Here is a 20247-nt window from a genome sequence, read left to right as displayed (position 1 = left end):
TTGTCTTTTTATTTTTCTTTCTTTTTGTTTTTGTTTCTGTTTTTGTTTCTTTTGTTTTGTTTTTTTTTCCTTTCCATGCGAGAAAGATCGGTAATTATCTCGCGGGAGGGTGGGGGGGAGAGGTGGGGTTGATGGATTTTGGTTCTCCCATGAGGCTCTGTAAAATTGTTATGATCCCCCTTAGTTAGTTGGCAATCAATTTTAAATAGCACCCCCTTATACTCTTTTGGCAACCACTGATTTCCGCTCTGTTTTCCCTGAAAACCATGTAATCCCAGCAAATTCTTCCGTCCCCCTCCTCCCTCCTCCCCGAGGCGTAAAATGATTTTTGTGTTCTGAACGATGGGTTTAGGCAGGCTTATTCCTCAAAATAACGAGAAATGTGATAAAAGAATGCTTTTCAAGTATCAATTTACCTCATGTTTCCAGAATCAAATATCATCTTTAAAAACCTCTCGTAAGCAAGTTCACTGTCATTTTATTTCCCTTTTTACTATTATGGTCTTAAGCATGCGAGTAATTTTTTCTATACGAAGGCCTTTTGAAATGTTGCATTAAATCCTAAAATAAGGCTAACTAACATTAAGCTGCGCGAAAACTTCGCACTAAACACAATTTAAACTGACTAGTTTATTTTGCCACTTAGTGTTTGTGACAATCTCAACTCATCGTTAGCAAGCTTAAGACGACTGGAAGGAGGAGCAAAATGGTGGTTGTGATTATCAAGGAAACGGCCGCTGACCCGCAGGAAGGAAGCTTGCGCCTGCTTTTTGTTGATATCCACTTTTTGATGACCTAGCCCTTTTTCATGAAAAATTTGACTCAACAAAAACAAAACTAAATTTCAAGGCGTCGAGAACACTCACGGAAAGTCAAGTTTAGAATGTACCCCGCCTATAAGAGTAAATTTCTGGGGAAAAATTTTTTTTTAAAATTCATGATTTTAAAATAAATAAAATGTATATAATTTTCTCATTCCCGTTCCAGAAAAATTTGAGGGAAAAATGTCAGGAGCACTTAGGAGAAGCTTTTCGTAAAGCAGCTGTAACTCTCTCGTACCTAGATCATACCGTATAACTGTTATAGAAAAAGGATTGGTTATGAGACTAAAGCAGCTGTTAAAAAAAATTTCAGTCCCAACCCTTTCTTCCCTCACTAAGGTACCCTTACATAACTTGGAGGTATCGTTACGTTATCGTTATAGAGGCAAGTGCGTTTGCGATTGTGATCCAAGGTAAGAATTCACGCAGAACACTGCGTATGGCATTTCCTTTTGAGGACGCGCCTTGAGAGAACAAACTAGAGAAGTGATGCAAGATCCAGTTCCATATGAGTCGCTGAGATCTCAAATATATGGGAGATCATGAAGAAGAAGAGACGGGGGGAATGCAGATTAAAGAGTAGTAGCATCCACGATACAATATCGAATAAAATAGTTTTTGATATTAACCGTCTAATCACCCTTCTATTTAATTCGTACGATTCGACGCAAACTTCGAAATAGATTTAAATTTAGCGATTCAACACATCACAATCAGATCACAACTGTCAAGTTTTACTCTCTACTGACATACTATGTAAAGACAGTTTTTCTCATTTGCAAAACTCGACGTCAGTGCTTGTTACACGAGGTGGTTCTTGAAGATGGCACCCACTTCGAAGTCGTCTAAAGCCCTGTTGTAAAGGCGATATTCATCCAGAGTTCCCTTGGTTTTCCAGCCGTAGAGGTAACCGAATATAAGTGGTCTGTTGTTGTCGACGCTGCCTTGGACTGCTGAAATGTCGAGGGAATTTGATTGCTTTTGACCATTGATATAAACGAAGACTTTCTTCGCTGTTGGCGATCAAAGACAACTGTATAGTGAACCCACTGATCAACAAGATGATGTTGCTGAAAGCCATTGTCAAACGTGATGATACCTTGAACCACTCTGTTTTCTTTGTCTCGTATACAATAACCTGCAGTGCCGGCGTATTTTGGGCGCACGAGTGCACATTTTTGTATTAGGCCGCCATCTTAGATTTGGTAACTGTGGAGGATTGGGGCGAGGAAATATTTGCCGAGGGAGTAGGTGTTAAGTGGAAAATGTGCAACAGGGGAGAGGGAGGGGAAGGAAAAAATACGCTTGCCCACAAAGCCTGTGATTTCGCAAAACCAGTACACCAGATGGACGGGGCCTCTGATTGGTGCGGTAGGTTGAAACTGGATTGATGCCTGTCATCTAAAGTAGTTTTTTTCTGGTCGTTCCGCGATTGGGAGCGGGAGTGATTTGGAGATAAAATGGCCGATACGCTAAGCTTTGATGCCGCTCTCGCAGAAGCGCTCTTTTTTCTCTCTGAGCTGGGTATGTCGCTTTTATTATGCCCGGAACAAAAGGAAACCATTTCTTCTCTTGTTCATGGAAGGGATTTACTAGCAGTTCTTCCGACGGTTTTGGTAAAAGCCTCATCTTCCAGTTATTGATCCGCGTGAAGCAAATATTATCGTTGAAAGCTGCGTGTGTGATTGTTGTCTCTCCGCTCAAAAGCATCGTGCAAGATCAGCTGGCGGAAGCATCTTTAATGGCTTTGACGGCGATATCCCTTGCTGGTGCTAGTTTACAAGATGTTGAAAACGTCAAATAGTTTTGATTTTCTCCATGAAGGGCTCGCTTTCTCCGGAGTTTCCAGTGTGCGTTTCGTGCTTTTAGATACGGAGTTTACCGTTGGGGTCGTGCCCACTTTGACAAACTCGAACAACTGGCCAAGAATACGAATTTTTCGACCACACGGGTTGCAAACGCGATCAGAATAATTTTATATTGCAGGATCGTGCAACAATACTAATCCGACACGACTACAAACCTCTGCTTAAACAACCCCAAGGCTACCAGTCCTCTGCGATGGTCTAAAAAGGTTTTCCGAGAACGAGTACACTTGCTTTCCGGGAATATTTCCAAATTTCACTCAAAAGAGCTTTTGCAAATCCTACAGCTGTCGTTAGGACGTCTTTCCGACATAACTTCACTCACATACTCGCTCGACCGATCGATTCTCTTTCGCACGAAGTTGAAAAATACACGTGTGTCAATGTTTTTGTCGGAAGTAAATTTTTGGCTTCCATCCGGTAAAAGCAAAAATCGATGTTCATTGGCTGCTTGCACATTTCCGGAAAGGCGATCAAGCGCTGCTAATTAGGGGGCGTTTTGCGAAATCACAGGCTTTGCGGGCAGGAGTATTTTTTCCTTCCCCTCCCTCTCCTCCGTTGCCCATTTTTCCACTTAACACCTACTCCCTTTGCAAATATTTCCCCGCCCCAATCCTCCACTGTTACCAAATCTAAGATGGCGGCCTAATACAAAAATGTGCACTCGTGCGCCCAAAATACCCCAGCACTGCAGGCTACGTATACAAACGTGAAGGCCTTTGGCATAGTAACCGTGCCCTGTTTCCCAAACGGCTACCCAGCCTGGGCGGCCTGGGATAAAATAACATCCATGACCCTTCTGGACAGTGAAGGTTGTCAGGGGGTTGGCGACATCCAAAATCTTAATCTATACAGTCATGGTGAAGCTTGACACCCCCAAATTCAAGACTGGGGTGTTTGAGACCGTGATGAGTCCAGTGGAGTCAAAATGGCGACCACGAGTGAACTTGGACAACTTAGGCACCGGGCTACTGGCTGATCCGTGGTTCTCATAACCTGAGTCATCGGCGACCTCGTTTTCCAGTCTGCTCGTTCATGCGCCAGTGGCCAATCAGACCAAGAATGCGGTGGTTATAGCAACCCTGAACAGGGCTTCCTTGGGGGTAATATAGCTTCCTCTGGTTGTTGAAGCAAAGGCTTAAAACTGTTTGACCTGCAGATGCGCGTACCATTCCTGTCCTCACCACGGTACAAGGTATTTTTTCAAACGTCAAGCCATCATCCTGGAATGAAGAAATCGTAGAAAATGCTAGTCTATAAAAATTTAAAATTACCTCTAGACTGCAATCCTATTGTTTAATTTCAACAATCTATCCCCAAGATCTATGTGCAAAGCACTCTGATATCAACTAAACTGTGTCACGAACAAATATACTTGATTTTCCCATAAGAGGCTCTGCAACATTCAAATGATTATTCCTCATTGGTGGTTAATTGGCAATCAGTTTCCCCCCTTTATTCTCTGTGTAAAGGTGTGACGGAGTTATACTCCCTATATACTACGGTGAAGACTGGTATCCCTCCGTTCCTCTTAAAAACCATGTGATTCCCCCAAAATCTTCCGAACTCATCCCCCCTGCCACGTGCACACCCTAGACGATAGATACTGACTGAGCCGTAAACGTACGCGTTGAACTTGAAATCAACTCTGCATCCATGGTATATGCATGATGGTTTCTAAACGTTGTTAAGAGCGTGTTTCACGAGAAGACCGGGCAGAACCGGGTAGGGGCGATAAACCTCAAATCGCGGATTTGGCTCAAACTTGGCACAAGTGCTAAGTATCACAAGTTAACGAATGTGTGAAAACAATAGGCCAAAATATTTAATTTCCTGGGAGATATAGGGTGCCCCTGGGAAATCCCCCATTTCCTGCATTTTTTGAATAATTAATTTGCTTACTTTGCATTGCTGCTGTGACAAAATGAAACTGCATCTGCAAATTCAATCAGCTGGGTTGTACTCTATATCTATCAGACTTCAAGAAAATTGAATTTTTTTAACTTTTTCATTTTATTTCTTCCCTTACCTCTCCCTTAAGTAAAGACGGCTTTTTCTGGTTTTGAAAAAGTCCAAAAATAAGGGTATTTTAAGGCCCAATATCTCCGATGACCAACCACTTCTGATCATTATTCCTATATGGGTAGTGAAAGCCATCACTGGAATTCCAAAATCAGTAATAAGATTTTTGGGCAACTTATTTTATAACCTGTGCTGATGTGAAATTTACATCTACCTCCCGCTTTATAGTCTATATCATCAAAATTCCGTACACCACATCTTTGTTTTATTAACTTAAAATAACTTGAAACTTACAAGAAATTTCCAAGAGAGTATCGTTTAAACATAAACGAGGAGAGAATCTTTGAATAGCGCAAGTTGAGCCATTTATGAGAACTTTTTTTGCAGCCATATTTGGATTATTTTGGTTTTAGGGTTGATAAAAAGGACCTGTAGGGACTTAAATGATGTTGACACTATGAGGACAATCTATATATTGTAGTCTCGAGAGACCCTTATTGGAATATTCATGTGAAACTTGGAACCCTTATACTAAACGTAACATTGACAAATTGGAGGCTGTTCAGCGAAGAGCTACCAGATGGGTCACTAGGTCTGATGATGATTATGGTACTAGGCTATCTAAATTGATATTGTTGCTGCTATTATCTTATAGGAAGTTCATTAGGGATGTTACGTTTTTGTTCAATGTAATTAATGGCCATTATGACATAGACATTTCCAATAAGCTCATATTTTGTAAGGACAGAAGCATGGTTTTTAATTTGAGGGAAAATGACACACAGGACCTTGTCCCAGATTTTAGTAGAACTAACGGTCTTAAATATAGTTTTTTTAACCGTATTGTTGGTGAATGGAATAGCTTACCTAATCACATTAGAGAATCAGATAGTATTGAAACTTCTAAATTTTTAAAAAGAATGTTTTTGAATATTTTTTTGAATATTGAAACTTTGAAACTTTTAAAAGGAATGTTTTAAGTTTTATTAAGGATAAGGATAATTAAGGCATCTATTTTCATATTTCTTTATAGTTTTTCTATACTTTAATTAGAGGGGGCATCCGTTGTATGGTGCGTCAGCGCTTTTGGTTGTCCCCTTCTCCACAATTTTTCCTTCTATGTTTTTTTTTTTAACCTTAATTGTAATTAATATTATTTGTTGTGTATTCTAGTGGAGTGAATCTGTAATAAATAAATAAATAAATAAAAATAAAATTATTCTCGAGGAAACGCAGCAGTTGATGGTGAACATCAAGGGCGCATGTAGCCGAATTTTCTGACAAAAGAAATCCGGGAAGAAACTTGATACTACATACATGTCTCTGTGGTGCCTCAGTTGCAACTTTTAGATTGATATCATTAGTTAGATAACGTTATGTCAACAATGTACCAGATTCGAGTTGCTTCCGCGTTGCATTGTTGAAATGGTAAACGCAGACAGAGCTCTTGGAAAAAGCCATCAAAATGATTGGTCTTTTACGGCGTGATACTTATCGACGTACATGATATGTGTCGGGGGCAATAAGATAATTTAATGCCCTAAAAGCTGATTTTAATCGAAAGGAAAATCCGCCATCTTTGATCAGATCGCGCCTGCAATTTTGTTGAGCGATCAACTTTGACATTCATTTTGCATATTGTGTTTCTAGTCTACAAAGTTTAAAATGTAAGAAAGATTTACGGCTACGAAAATTTTTCACTTGTTATTTTTTAAGCTTGAGATCACATCACCAAAAAACAAATAAGTCGGTAATATACACGCGCCCTTGATGTTCATCATCAACTCCTGCGTTTCCTCGAGAATAATCCAAATATAGCTGCGAAAAAAGTTCTCAAAAAGGACTCAACTTGCGCTATTCCCAGATTCTCTCCTCGTTCATGTTTAAACGATACTCTATGGGAAATTTTTTGTAAGTTTCCAGTTATTTTAAGTTAATAAAACAAAAACGTGGTGTACGAAATTTTGATGATATAGACTAAAAAGCGGGAGGTAGATGTAAATTTCACATCAGCACAGGTTATAAAATAAGTTGCACAAAAATATTATTGCTGATTTTGGAAGTCTAGTGATGGTTTTCACTGCCCATATAGGAATAATGATCAGAAGTGGTTGGTCATCGGAGATATTGGGCCTTAAAATACCCTTATTTTTGGACTTTGTCAAAACGAGAAAAAGTCGTCTTTACTTAAGCGAGAGGTAAGGGAAGAAATGAAAAAGTTAAAACAATTCAATTTTCTTGAAGTCTGATAGATATAGAGTACAACCCAACTGATTGAATTTGCAGATGGATTTCCATTTTGTCACAGTAGCAATATTAATGCAAAGTTAGGTAATTACTTATGCAAAAATGCAGGAAATGGGGTTTTCCCAGGGGGACCCTATATCTCCCAGGGAATTAGATATTTTGACCTATTATTTTCACACATTTGTTAACTCGTGATACATAGCATTTCTGCCAAGTTTGAACCAAATCGGTGATTTGAGGTTTAGCGCCCCCTGCCCGGTTTTCTCGTGGACACGCTCTCAAATGTTGCTGGATACTGACTAGTAAGTATAAGTTTAAAGCTCGTCCAAACGGGATCACTTGAAAGAAAGTCGAAATGGGAAATAACCGGGGAATTAAGCAATGGACATTCAACTAGGTGGCTCTTCTTGTCTACTGTTTCCAGGTCGAATTGGAATTTCAAATGTTGATTTTTTTTTTGCGAAGGGAGGAAAACCAGGAGACAAGGAAAAAAACTCTCGTAGCCAGGACGAGAACCAACAACAAACTCAACCCACATGTGACGCCAGCTCGGGGAATCGAACCCGGGCCACAGTAGTGGGAGGCGAATACGATGACCACTTAGCCATCTCTGCTATGGGAAAGCATCACTTAGGTTGAGATAAAGAAACTCAAAAACTCAATGCTCTCTATTACAAAACTTGTAGCTGTTTCCAAAAAAATAAACACAAACAAACAAAAAAAAAAAAATTAAGCATGTTCGTCGATATTATAGTAAAATTTAATTTTACCTCGTTGTGACAAAAGTCTTGACCAGCTACACTTCGCAGCACTCCGTCGAAAAAGGAGATTATCAAAATCGCAGAGACACATAATTTTTTCATCGTGAAATAGACCCTGCTTCAAAGGAATCGGACTAATTCTGAGAGATTGTCTGATACTAGATCTCACGTAAATACTTTTGTTGTATATTCAGCAGTTTAAAGCCGGATTGGTGCGGCATAAAGCTAACGAGACACATGATCATCGTTAATAAAGGAGACTGTGATGTGATCAGATGGTAGGCATAGCTGAACAAATGATTGTTTTAAGTCGATGGCCTGAATATTGTCCCAAAATGAATAATTATATCTTAAAGAAAATCATATCTAGAACCTCGAAATTGTCGATCAGAAGCTCACATTGGGTGTTTGCCTTTTGCGACAACCAAGGACTTTAATACCAAATGCATGATTTATTTATGCAACATGCCATCGTTTCGGACTTAGCTCGTCCGATGCAGTGGTTTGATGATACGGTCAACTCTCCCGTAAGTTGACACTCTCGGGAATTGGAAAAAGTGTCCGTTAGTACAGCTGTTTGCCTACAAGAATTATTTCCATAAGCGAAGGCCAAAGAAAACTGGGTGGATGTCTGCCTACGGAAGAGTTTATTAGCGAAGGATTTTGCTTAGTTAGCAACTGAAACTATTGAAATCAAATGTTAAAAAAATATATATACATATATATATATATATTTGTAAGCGTACATTATATTTCTTCCATATTCTACAAAAAGTTAGACGGCACAAAATGCTTCCGTCCATGCATCTAAACTTGGCATGGGGTATCTATTTACGAAATAGCATAGACGAAAACAAATCCAATTTTTACTTTCAAAAGTGTCTGCGTTCGCTTACGAGAGAGTGTCCGCTTACAGCAATGCTAAAAATACAGAGTTTGACTGGGAGACAGGATTGTATAAAGGGTCCATAAGTGAAGCTGTCCGCTTGCATGAGTGTTCGTGCAGCTTGTTTCGTTGTCTTGTCTGGCAGAAAGGTCATTAAGTGTTTATAGATTAAGCTGCACTAATAAGTTACCAAACTTGTCAAACGGTGAATAGAGCTGAACTATCGTTGGAGGGTTTCGGCTGCCGTGTTTTCACTTCATGGATTGCAAACATCCATGCAATTGTAAACATAAAACCTTTGCTGCTAATTAATTGCCAAATCCTTGAATGACACCAGTTTAAACGATGCCAATGCAGACTTAAAAAGAGTATTGACGATTGTCTTAATTACTATTTGTTTAATTTTAATAGGATCCACCTATGGCTAGCTGCTAAACAACTCTCTTAACTTAACAAAAACCGAACTGATTTATGTTAAGCACGTCGAGACAGGCTATCAACCATTTCTGAGATTCCAATTTTTACGATAAATAATAATTCCCTCTACAAAATTGCACGAGGTTACGTATTGATTATAACTTAAACCGATTGCCACATATAAAGTGTTTGAGAAAAGATTGCCTTTGCTTTGGGTGCAATTAAATTAATGTGGCATCTTTAAGCTATCAATGTTATGATTGATGTGTTTGCGAGGCGCAGTGGCCTCATGGTTAGTGCGCTCGACTCCGAACTGCCGGGGACATTGTGTTGTGTTCCTAGGCAAGACATTTTATTCTCACAGTGGCTCTCTTCACCCAGGAGAATTAAATGGGTACCGGCGAATTTAATGCTGGGGTTAACCCTGCGAGGGTCTAGCATTTCATCCAGGGGGGGCAGTAGAAATACTCCTAGTCGCTTCATGTTACGGAAACCGGATTTAACCGGCCCGATGGGCCACTTGGCTTTACCTAATTGATGCGTGTAACAGCTTAGTCCAGCCACATGGTTGAGATTATTGTAGCGTGGTTTGGGGCAACTGCTGTATCAGTCCATCTGAAAAACTATAGAAGCTTCCCGCATTTTATTGTATGCAAACAATGAAAACGTAGTCGTCAAAGGCTAGTAGCCACCTCTGTTATGGTGATCGAGATCTTTTATATTGACTGTTTAGTGTTCAGTTTTTGAGTGAAAGATTATATGAACCCGTGTACCGTACGGCGGTCGCGTGTATTACGATGTACTTTTATTAATAGAATCTGGGTCGTTGCACCCGCATCTTGTGTGTTTGTACTGCATGTCTTAGAATTCTTCTAACCCAAAAACATAACATGTTATGATGCACAAAACTTTACATGGATTGATCCCAGAATACCTTTAATCTCGATTTGTATCCCGAAATGATATTACTTCAAACCGGCTGAGGAATTTTGTAAGAAATCTTGGCTTTTTGACAACCTCGCACCAATTATTTACACAGGAGTTTTTTCTATGGAGGCGCTATGCTGTGGAACGCTCTACTCGTATTTACAATTAAACTGCTTTTGAACGCGACACAGTATCCTAAAAAAGCAGCTTTAGTGTATCAATTTTTAATTAGTGCAGCTTGGCAGCGTTAGAAATTTTAAATTCTCATAGACTGTACTGAGGAATTTTACCGTGTGTAAGTAATATGAGTTATCTAATTTTATATCTATCTATCTATCTATCTATCTATCTATCTCTATCTATCTATCTATCTATCTATCTATTCTTCTATGTACCTATGTATCTATTTATCTATCTATCTATCTATCTATCTATTTATCTATGTATGTATGTATGTATCTATCTATTTATCTATGCATCTATCTATCAATCTATCTATCCATTTATCTATCTATCTATCTATCTATCTATCTATCTATCTATCTATCTATCTATCTATATCTATCAATCAATCCCGATCTTGACTTCCGAGAACAATCAGTTTTTTGGAGGGAATAGAAGGAGGTCAGTCGTCGCAAAGGGGAATACCGTAATAAGGAAAATTGTTTGCCAATTAACTGCTAGCGAGAGAAAATCCTAATAATGCAGCATAGCATAATGGTGGGATTAGGTAGATATTATGGTTATTGTTGTCCAAAATCGCCCAACCCCTCTCCCTTGGCGGTAAATAATGATTGGTCCCCAAACGATTACCATCGATAACTTTCCTATTCCATTACTGTTGTGGTACTTTACACTTGCTAGTATCAATTAAAACTGTTAGACAGGATTTCTTTCTGAGGGGATATTTGACATAATTAAAAATTATTCACTGAAGTGGAGGTGAACTAGCTAATCACGATCAGGGGGCGCGAAAACCACCATTCACTGGTGTTATATATGCTAAACTAGACGCATAGCTGCGTGAACTCGGGCTTTCAATATCGCACATCTGGAGTATTTTGCCTTCACTGCTCAACCGGACACATAAAGAGTTGATATTTGGGCGGGTTGGCCAGCCAAGCCACCGTTTATTTAACGCCAAGTCGATATGATAACAGAAGCATGTTAGAATTGAAGTAAACAAGATGCACCAAAACTGGACAGGAAAACCCCTAAAAACCAGCAAGTGGAAAAAACGGGGAACGTGTACCCCCGACCAAGGCAGCGGTGCCACCCTTGGGGTTTTAATGACATTTTACCAAGATCTGATTGAACATGGTAATGGCGATCGGTTGGCTCTCTCGGTGTAGCGCGTCTCTTGTCCTAGTATTGTTATTTGCAACATCGCTAGACAACTCATCTGTACCCGAAAGGCTTTTTGATGATGGAAACTTGTTTCTGGCCCTTAATTTAAACTCTGCCAGCTTTCCTGGACGAAACTCTGGTCTACCAAGACGCTCAACACGTGTTGCCTCGTCGCCATCTTGGAAACTTCAAGCTTCGATTTACTTGGCTAACGTCAGTCTTTCTGCCTCGAACTTACTGCTCTTAGCCGGGGATGTGAGCTCCAACCCCGGTCCGGTGAAAGATCCGTGTGCTATTTGTTCTAAAGGATGTCGCTCAAACCAAAGAGCTATTCAGTGTGACGGTTGCGACAAATGGCACCATGCTAAATGCTTGAACATGGGCGTTGACGAATATTATTCTCTCGCAACTAATGAATCTTCTACCTGGATGTGTTTTACTTGTCTGTTCCCTGGCATAGACCGTTTGGATGACTCTCATTGCAATACTACTACTCAGCAACGGTCAGACAATATTCATTCTGACGTTCGCATGTTACGGGGTTTCAAGATTGCTCATTTAAACGTTAATCGTTTGGTAAACAAACTCGATCATGTAAAGGAACTTGTCCACAAACACTCCTTTGACATCTTGACTCTTTCTGAAACCTGGCTAGCTCCAAATATTTTGGACAATGAGATCACGATACCAGGGTACTCGCTTGTGCGTAAGGATAGACAGTGTTTGACCAAAAGTTGTGGTGGAGGAGTTTTAATTTTCGTCCGGGATGGAATCCCCTTTGTCGTTATGTCTGATCTCATAAAGCATAACTTTGAATGTCTGTGGGTGGAAATCAAGAGACCTAAATGCAAACGAATGATACTGTGCTGTTCTTACAGACCTGATGATGTGAACATCGATGGTTTTATTTCAAATCTAGCTGATTCGCTAAATTACATCGACACTGAAAACTCCGATATTGTTTTGGTGGGTGACTATAATATTGATTATTCCACCAAGAATCAGTTACGCCGTAAACTTGATGAATTTGCATTACAACACAGTCTTTCTCAGATTATTTGTAAACCTACTCGGGTCACTGAGAATTCTAGCACCACGATAGACTTGATGTTCGTTAACAACACTCACAGGGTCGTGCAGTCCGATGTTCTGCAGTCAAGCATCAGTGATCATAGCATTGTGTTCTGTACTATCAAGGGAGGTGTAAAGAAACTTCCACCAAAGTTGCTCGAGTATCGTTGTTTTAAAAGCTACGACAAAGAAGCATTCTTGCGTGATCTCAGCAACTTACCTTGGAGCATAATCGAAAGTGCTAATGATGTTGATGATGCCGTGTTCCTCTGGGAAGGTCTTTTCAATAGCATTGCAAACGACCACGCTCCGATAAAATCAAAGCGTGTGAAGGGGACAAAGACACCATGGGTTACGAACAAACTCCTCGAAATTCGGAGTGATCGAGATTACCATCACTGGCAAATGTACCGAAAATTGAGGAACTGTGCGAATAGCGAGGAAAAGAAGCTGAAATCGAAATATTATTGTCGGCTGATAGAAGATGCTAAAGGTGACAGCTCCAAGATGTGGAAAGCAATTAAAGAGACACTTCCCTCTAACCACAATGAAATTAATGCAGTTTTTGGTCATGGAAAATTGCAGACTGACCCCAAAGGCATTGCAGAAACTCTAAACAATCACTTTTCAAGCATCGGTAAGAGCCTTGCAAAGGCCTTTCGTGGTTTAAAACCGACTCAGTACGATGCAGTTCCTACCTTATCGTTCTCTCTCAAGTATGTGACGTCAGCCTTTGTTGAAAAGCAGCTGCGCCTAATGAAAACCAATAAAGCGGTAGGACTAGACAACATCAGTGCACGTTTACTCCGTGATGCAGCAAATGTACTTGCTTCACCTCTGAGGGATATCATAAACCTCTCTTTTGAGAAGGGTCAATTCCCATCATCTTGGAAATGTGCGAAAGTGACTGCTCTTTTCAAAGAAGGTGATAAGTCCGATAAAGATAACTATCGTCCCATTTCTATCCTGCCCACGGTCAGTAAAGTAATTGAGAGAGCTGTTCATTCTCAACTTTACGGCTACCTCGACTCCAACAATCTGCTTGCTGTGAACCAGTTTGGCTTTAGACGTGCAAGATCTACCGCTTTAGCTCTAACGCAGTTTACCGATGAAGTGCTAAGTAATATGGATAAAGGTTTAGTAAATGGTGTAGTTTTTATTGATCTGAAGAAAGCCTTCGACACCGTTGACCATGTCATTTTACTCGGGAAGCTCAAATCTCTAGGATTACGCAGCAAGAATCTTGAGTGGTTCCATTCCTACTTATCCTCTCGTTACCAGAAGACTGTGATTGGTCAAGCCTCTTCTCCTGCGCGGAAGGTTTCCGTTGGTGTTCCTCAGGGGTCTATTCTCGGTCCATTACTATTTGCCATTTACATCAACGATTTACCCAAGGTCCTTCGGAACACTACGGTCACCTTATTCGCTGATGACACTGCTATCTACTGCTCTTCTCAATCAGCCCGTGACCTACAGACCATGTTGAATCAGGATCTGGACAGGCTAGCTCAGTGGCTCTACGAGCATAAACTTACACTAAATATCTCGAAGTCTAAATTCATGCTCATTGGCGGTCCAAGGAAACTTGACACCTTAGAAGAATTCACATTAACAATCAAGGAGAAGGAGTTAGACAGAGTCAATTCGTTCAAGTATCTGGGCGTAATTATCAATGAGAATCTGACTTGGACTGATCACGTGGATTACATTAAGACCAAAGTGTCTCAGAGGCTTGGCGTTTTACAGAGAATAAAAAATCTTATGCCAAGAAATACAAGGGAACTCTTTGTAAAAGCCATGGTGCTGCCAATCCTTGATTATGCTGATGTGACTTGGGGGGATAAATCCAACACCACTCTGATGAACAAGATCCAATTACTCCAGAACAAAGCAGCTAAATTAATTTTAGATATGCCAAAGCATTCATCAGCAACAGAAGCTCTTGATCTACTTGGTTGGGATACATTGGAAAAAAGACGAAGATCTCATCGTCTATTTTTGGTTTTTAAGTCCTTGAATGGACTAATTGATTGGAATTTTAATTTTAATCATTTTAAAGACATGCATGATTATAACACTCGTTTTAATAACAACATTTGTAAACCACAATCAAAGCGTACATGGGGTCAGCATCGGTTTGTTTGTCATGCAGTAGATGACTGGAACGCTCTCCCAGACGGCATTAGGAACATTTCCGATTTTTCAGTTTTTAGACGTCTTGTTAAAAACATGTAGTCTCTTCTATTGATTATGCCCTTTTATCCTTTTCTTGATAACCATATTTATATTTTCTGTTATCCTTACGTTAGATTTATGCAGGGCCTCACTGAAAACCACACTTTGTGACGTGGGCTCCCTGTCAAAAGATCTTACTTACTTACTTACTTACTTAAGGTACTATGCAAGTACCGCTCCAAAATTTATACAAAAGACGAAAACGAAAACGAACAGCTACGCCCGGTGAAGGGTGACCGTAGAATGCCTTGCTCTACTAACGACCTCTGCTTACAAACCACAATCCCATAACTCTCTGCGTACCTGAAGCCACCCCCAGTCCTCCGATACGTGCCGGCAAAATATCAATTTATGCTAATTAGGATTGGCACAGATGACATTACCTTTAGGGGACTGCATATTGCCATTGTTAATGTCGTCATTCAATTTCGTCATTGCCGGTCACGAATAAGTCTACTTGTGTTTATTTTTTTTTCTGCTGGAGTGTAATGAATGTTGTTCGGTATGCTTGGACGAATACGCTCATAAAAAAATTCCTTCAGTTTTTCTGCCCTTTCTTCTGAGACGTTTCAGAGTAGCTTCTGGTATTCTACTGGGTTCTCGATCACGTCTAAATACATGGCTTTATTATCCAACTACACTTCGTAGGGTACAAATAACGCCATAGACGAGTACAAATATCACGCGGTACTTGTACTGTAGAGTAACGGTTAAACAGGTTTCCTCGCATCGCGCAAGCAAAGAATTGAATTGTAGTTACGAAATAAAAGATGGCGGACAATTTGAATCATATTTCTGACGACGAAGAGTCACAATGGCTGGCAAATATATATATCCAAGTTTATTAGATAAATCGAACGAAGAAAAACAGCTAGACAGTTTACTTGATAAAAAAATATGAATAATGTTTGGAAAAGTTATGTTTGTTTTTCTTTAGTTGATGAGGTACTGCGTGAGGAGCCTGGGTCAGCGAGTGGAGAAACTACCGCCCAACCCTTTGCCCCTCCAACAGCAGGCCTTCCCCCATCAGTGGTGATCAGCTCTGCGACGCTTGCTGGGAAACCTGGAATGAAACCTCAAACCCAGTCCACTACACAAGTGGCGTCTAAACAGAGCTCGCGTGTTCCAAGTCCTGCAACCTCAAACCGCCAATCACCTCCTTTACCGGAAACTGACCCTGAGCCACCTGCTGAAGAGAGGCCAGCGGAAATCAAGCCAAATGATAGTATTTTCTTACAAGTGGCTGATTTCTTGTTGGAAGTAAATGCTCTACAGGTACAGTTCGTGCCACTTTTTCTAAGCGGTAGTCATTACGTTTTTGCGGTGCTGCGGTCAAATGTTAGCTGTAAACCTGGTCTGAAATTTCGACGCGCTGGTCGCCAATCCCCATTAAGAATTCTAATGCTGGTCTTCAGCAGTATTCTATGTCTTCAGTCTTCTTATTCTATGTCTTCAGTCTTCTTATTCCATGTCTTCAGTCTTATTCTATGTCTTCAGTCTTCTTATTCTATGTCTTCAGTCTTCTTATTCTATGTCTTCAGTCTTCTTATTCTATGTCTTCAGTCTTCAGCAGTCCTCCAACATTCCGTTTCCCTGGTCAGTTGTAATAAGGTATAGGAAAAATGATTGATCAGCGGGCTAACGTAAGCTGGAACAGCTTGGCTGAGGAAGTGTTCAAGATACAACCCATGCGATTTTCGGGTTGGTCGTTCACCTCTTCGTGGCTCTGCTGAAAACTGAGCAAGAATGAATTATTTTCGCACCAAACCAGAATTTATCATCGTCAATTACGTAATTATATGTGGGTTTGCCCAACTAGCCATGAAATACCCATTATTTCACTTTCGCATATCATTTTAAGTGTTATGAATCGGCAACTATTTTGAACTCTTGTGAATGTTCTTCCCGTAAATCAGCACTCAAAAACGAAAGTTTTGTCGGTACCAGGCATTATTAGTCCCTTTACCTGTTCACTCCTCAATGATTCAACCAACGTTTTGTGTTTTTGTGATTCGCTACCAGCTGACGGACGCGGCTTTAGCGCACGAGTTAGTGGCAGCCAACGGAGAGCCTGGAGCGAGATACTACGTGCTTCTTGGGATGTTGAAGATACAACAGAAATCTTTTATCGAAGCAGAAGAGAATCTTAAACAAGCTGTCGTGTTAAAGCATCAGGTAATTTATATTAGTCTTTGTTGGGGGTAGCTTCCATCCACCATGGTGCTTTTCTTTTTGTTTTCCTCTTACAGTGCAAAAACGTATATTTTCTCATTTGTAGAACAAGAAGAGCGAAAACATCTTTCTCATCATTAAGATCCGCTCTATTGTGCAAAGAGAGTCCTGTGCGACATTGAGAACATTGACATGGACATCCAAACAACTGAAAGCGCCATGTCCATTGAATTTTACACTTACATTCTTCAATATGCTCCTTTTTATTATTCTCTTTGTAAATATTGACTTTTAGACTATTTCTTGTTCACAAGTATTTCAAAGATTGAATTCCAAATAGTCGCTTTTTATGTTGATGATTTTACAAGTGAGCTCTTATATTGCCTTAGCTATGCAAGTTTAAAATGAATGAAATTTTTTAGAATTATACTTAGTAGGTAGGATTTGGTTTCTTTAATAAAGTTAACCAAGATGTCGAGAAAACTTTGATAATTTGACAGGGCTCGACACTAACGGTCCCCAACTAGCCACAGACTAGTAGAAATCCAGTTTTGTGGTTTTTGATTTCCACTAGCCAGTTTGCCTAGTAATCAAACTGGAATTGTCTTAACATCTAAGATGTTACTTGGCAACTGACTCGTCAGTTGAAAAGTTAGTGTCACGCCCTGATTTGATCTTGTTAACTCTTTCCAAGTCTGCGTTCGCCATTTGTGAATTAGTCTACTTTGCAACCGTTTTTTGTGTCAAGAAACCAGGGCGTCGTGTAAAATCATGGGGAAAAAACAGTTGCGAGGTAGGCTATTGACGTTTTGGCCCCCTTGAGAGGTAAAGTTGCTTTATCGCAAGACATAACCAATTGCTTGAAATGTTTGACATACTGTAACTTCGAAACCGCAAACCGGACAGTTTGCGAATATATATGCTCATGAGTTTGGGAGGCGTGTGGGATTCTTAAGTATACTTTAAACTTACGCAGTGCAAAGCTCTGAAGTTTGCCTTTTTATTTTCTAACAGAACCCAGATGCATGGAGTTTAATGGGACACCTCTGTTATTTGACGAGCCGAATTGAGGAAGCTCAGGACTGCTATGAGAGAACACTGGCTTATACAACCGAAGCTTCAGATATGCACGCCATCTGTCTGAGACTTGCATCGATTTACCTGGGGAAAGGGGAGGTTGGTGCCACGTTACGCAGTTTGAGTTTTAGTAGAAAAGCCTTTAATTGTTGACCCATCGCCCAGAATACTATTGTCTTTCGTGACATGTACTTGCAGTGCCCATTTAATCAGCGGGCAGCATAATAATTTGCATATCCTGAACCAGTCGGATGTGATTGGTCAGCAGGTAAAGCTTTGGGAATACACGAGTCTCTTTGCAGATTTGAGCTGCTGTCAATCAAACGGTTGGATGCGTAAAGTAAATCCCAAGGTGATATAAAGTGAACAATAACACTAATTAACAATAGCCACGCTCTTAACAAAACGTTTAGCAAATTCGTTTGCAGCGGATTCTTAGAAAGACTGACAGACTCCCGTTGGTTAAAATGTTTTCTGAATTATAAAAATTAGTATCATGAAAATAGAAAAATTTAGAAAATAGTATCGTAAAGAATAGGCGGTTTAAAAAGTGTAAGTCGCGATCAGGCGGTTTTCGAGGGCGAAAGGCCTGCGGTTGCGGACTGACAACAAAGAAACGCCTGATTGAAGGTTATAAAAAGCGGTGCTCAGAAAGCTAGCTAATCTGTGGTCAAGTGAAATTTTATTTTGATAATCTTGCGGGAAGTTTGAAATGGGTAACTTGTATTCTCGTGGGAGTCCCCAAAGGACAAATTTGGAGAGATCACTGCGATGCAGAGCAAACGTTTTCGAAATTCGCGTTTTGCGACTGCTTCGAAAGCTTGAAATCCCTTGAAAATTTCTATGGCGCTTTCTAGAATGTTAAATAAAAATAACCGTATGGTAAAAGAAAAATCTAGCAATTGAGTGAAGATGAATTACGCCTGAAAGTGTGCTGAGATCGACTTCTCATACCGGCTCTTGTATATCCTACTGTCTACTTCCTTTGGTTCGTATTTTGATGTTTTAACATTCGACATTTGACATGTGACATTTGACATTTGAAATTTGACGTTTGACGTGTTAGGTTTATCATTTTGACGTTTGGCACCAAATGGTTGACATATGCGTGTTTGAAGTTGGGTAGGGGAAGTTAAACATTAATTATTGTTCTCTTAAAGTCTTCTTCTTTCTTCATATTTAGTTTGATAAAGCGAAGGCAACCTTCTTGAAAACCTGCATTCGCTCGCCCTCCTCTATTTCTTGGCTTGGAGTAGGAATTGCTTGCTATGGGGTAAGAAGACAATTTTTACTAAGGTTCTTTAAATTTCTCATAACTCATTTATCATATTGTATAAAGTATAATTGATTTTACGAGAGGAAAAAAGTTTCACTGCTATCACAGAATCTTAAAGAGGGGATATGAAGGTTGTGCTGCTCACCAGTTGACCTCCAAATTACATGTTTTGTAAAGCATTGAAAAATTTTGTCCAAAAAAAATATATATACTATTGCGACGTTATACATGTACGTTACTTCGTTCTATGACCGTACGTGCGGATTTGCGACTGCAATACGCCACGCATTTGTCAATCACTGACTTCTGGGACTACAGCCAAGAATTCGACACCGCAAATTGCGCTTGAATTGAATTCGCTTAACTATTTTTTGGAGAAATGAACCCTTCGAAGGAATGGGATAAATCAACCGAATTTCAATTGTTTGCTGTGACAAATCTCCGACTACGATTTGATTGTGACTTCAAAATCTGATTTATTTTAGCTGGGAAATTTGGCCGAAGCTGAGGACGCACTATCAGAAGCAAATATTTTAAACAATAAGACGCAAAAGTATGTGCTTATCTGTCCTTGGTGTGTTTACAGGTAACCTTAAGTCAGATTCATGTTCCTTCTGGATTTTAGGATGCGCAAACGTAGAACGACTTTTTTTTTTCGCTTTCCTTCCAGTTCTTTTGAGCGTGTTCTAAAGGCAAGCTAAAGTATGGTATTCTCCTTTGCTCGAACGAGGGGTAGATCGTTGCGTGTTTTCATATTTGTGTGCGCCACTTTAGATCGCTTAAAGTGCATTTGACACGAGTTTTTTTTCCGGAGACTGGGACCTAGTTTATGGCCGTCGAAGTTATTCGTGACGTCACATTGTGTACCTTTACCGCGAAGGTCTGTTGTCGTTAAGAGGGTTCTGCAGTACTTCGTAATAGATAGATAGTGAATTGAAAGGCAGATATGTCCAGTGATTCTAATGATTCCTTTGAACCGACTCTTCTGAAAGTTCCATTGAGGTACACACGGTGACGTCACGTTACGATATCAAGTGCGATTTTTGCCACGCGATAACCGGGACAAATTTGAAGGAAAATTGCGCGTATTTTGAAAGCAAAAAAAATGCCTTTTAGTTTTTTC

At 40.0% G+C, this 20247-nt stretch overlaps 2 protein-coding genes and 1 pseudogene across 2 annotated transcripts in view; 2 read left to right on the top strand and 1 right to left on the bottom strand.

Moving 5' to 3' along the window:
• LOC148716768 (uncharacterized) overlaps window positions 1-20247 on the top strand; it is a 130491-nt gene that overhangs the window by 21522 nt on the left and 88722 nt on the right. The gene's annotated exons all lie outside the window — the stretch shown is intronic.
• LOC148716779 (uncharacterized) lies at window positions 3261-4344 on the bottom strand (annotated as a pseudogene).
• LOC148716778 (cilia- and flagella-associated protein 70-like) lies at window positions 15497-19714 on the top strand. Its single transcript, XM_088744629.1, has 5 exons — window positions 15497-15874; window positions 16622-16774; window positions 17786-17947; window positions 19032-19121; window positions 19610-19714. The coding sequence occupies exons 1-5, from the start codon at window positions 15497-15499 to the stop codon at window positions 19712-19714; spliced, it is 888 nt and encodes a 295-aa protein (XP_088600755.1).

Source organism: Stylophora pistillata, chromosome 14 (genome assembly GCF_964205215.1).
Source record: "Stylophora pistillata chromosome 14, jaStyPist1.2, whole genome shotgun sequence".
Classification (NCBI taxonomy): Eukaryota; Metazoa; Cnidaria; class Anthozoa; order Scleractinia; family Pocilloporidae; genus Stylophora; species Stylophora pistillata.
The sequence above is the reverse complement of the archived record's forward strand: the minus strand, read 5'-3'. Positions and strand labels throughout refer to the sequence as shown.

Excerpts from the sequence above, each read along its gene's own strand:
- LOC148716778 (XM_088744629.1), top strand. The coding sequence starts at position 15,497 with ATGAATAATGTTTGGAAAAGTTATGTTTGTTTTTCTTTAGTTGATGAG. Across the intron at positions 15,875-16,621 it reads TGGAAGTAAATGCTCTACAG|CTGACGGACGCGGCTTTAGC; the intron begins GTACAGTTCGTG and ends ATTCGCTACCAG. Across the intron at positions 19,122-19,609 it reads TAGGAATTGCTTGCTATGGG|CTGGGAAATTTGGCCGAAGC; the intron begins GTAAGAAGACAA and ends GATTTATTTTAG.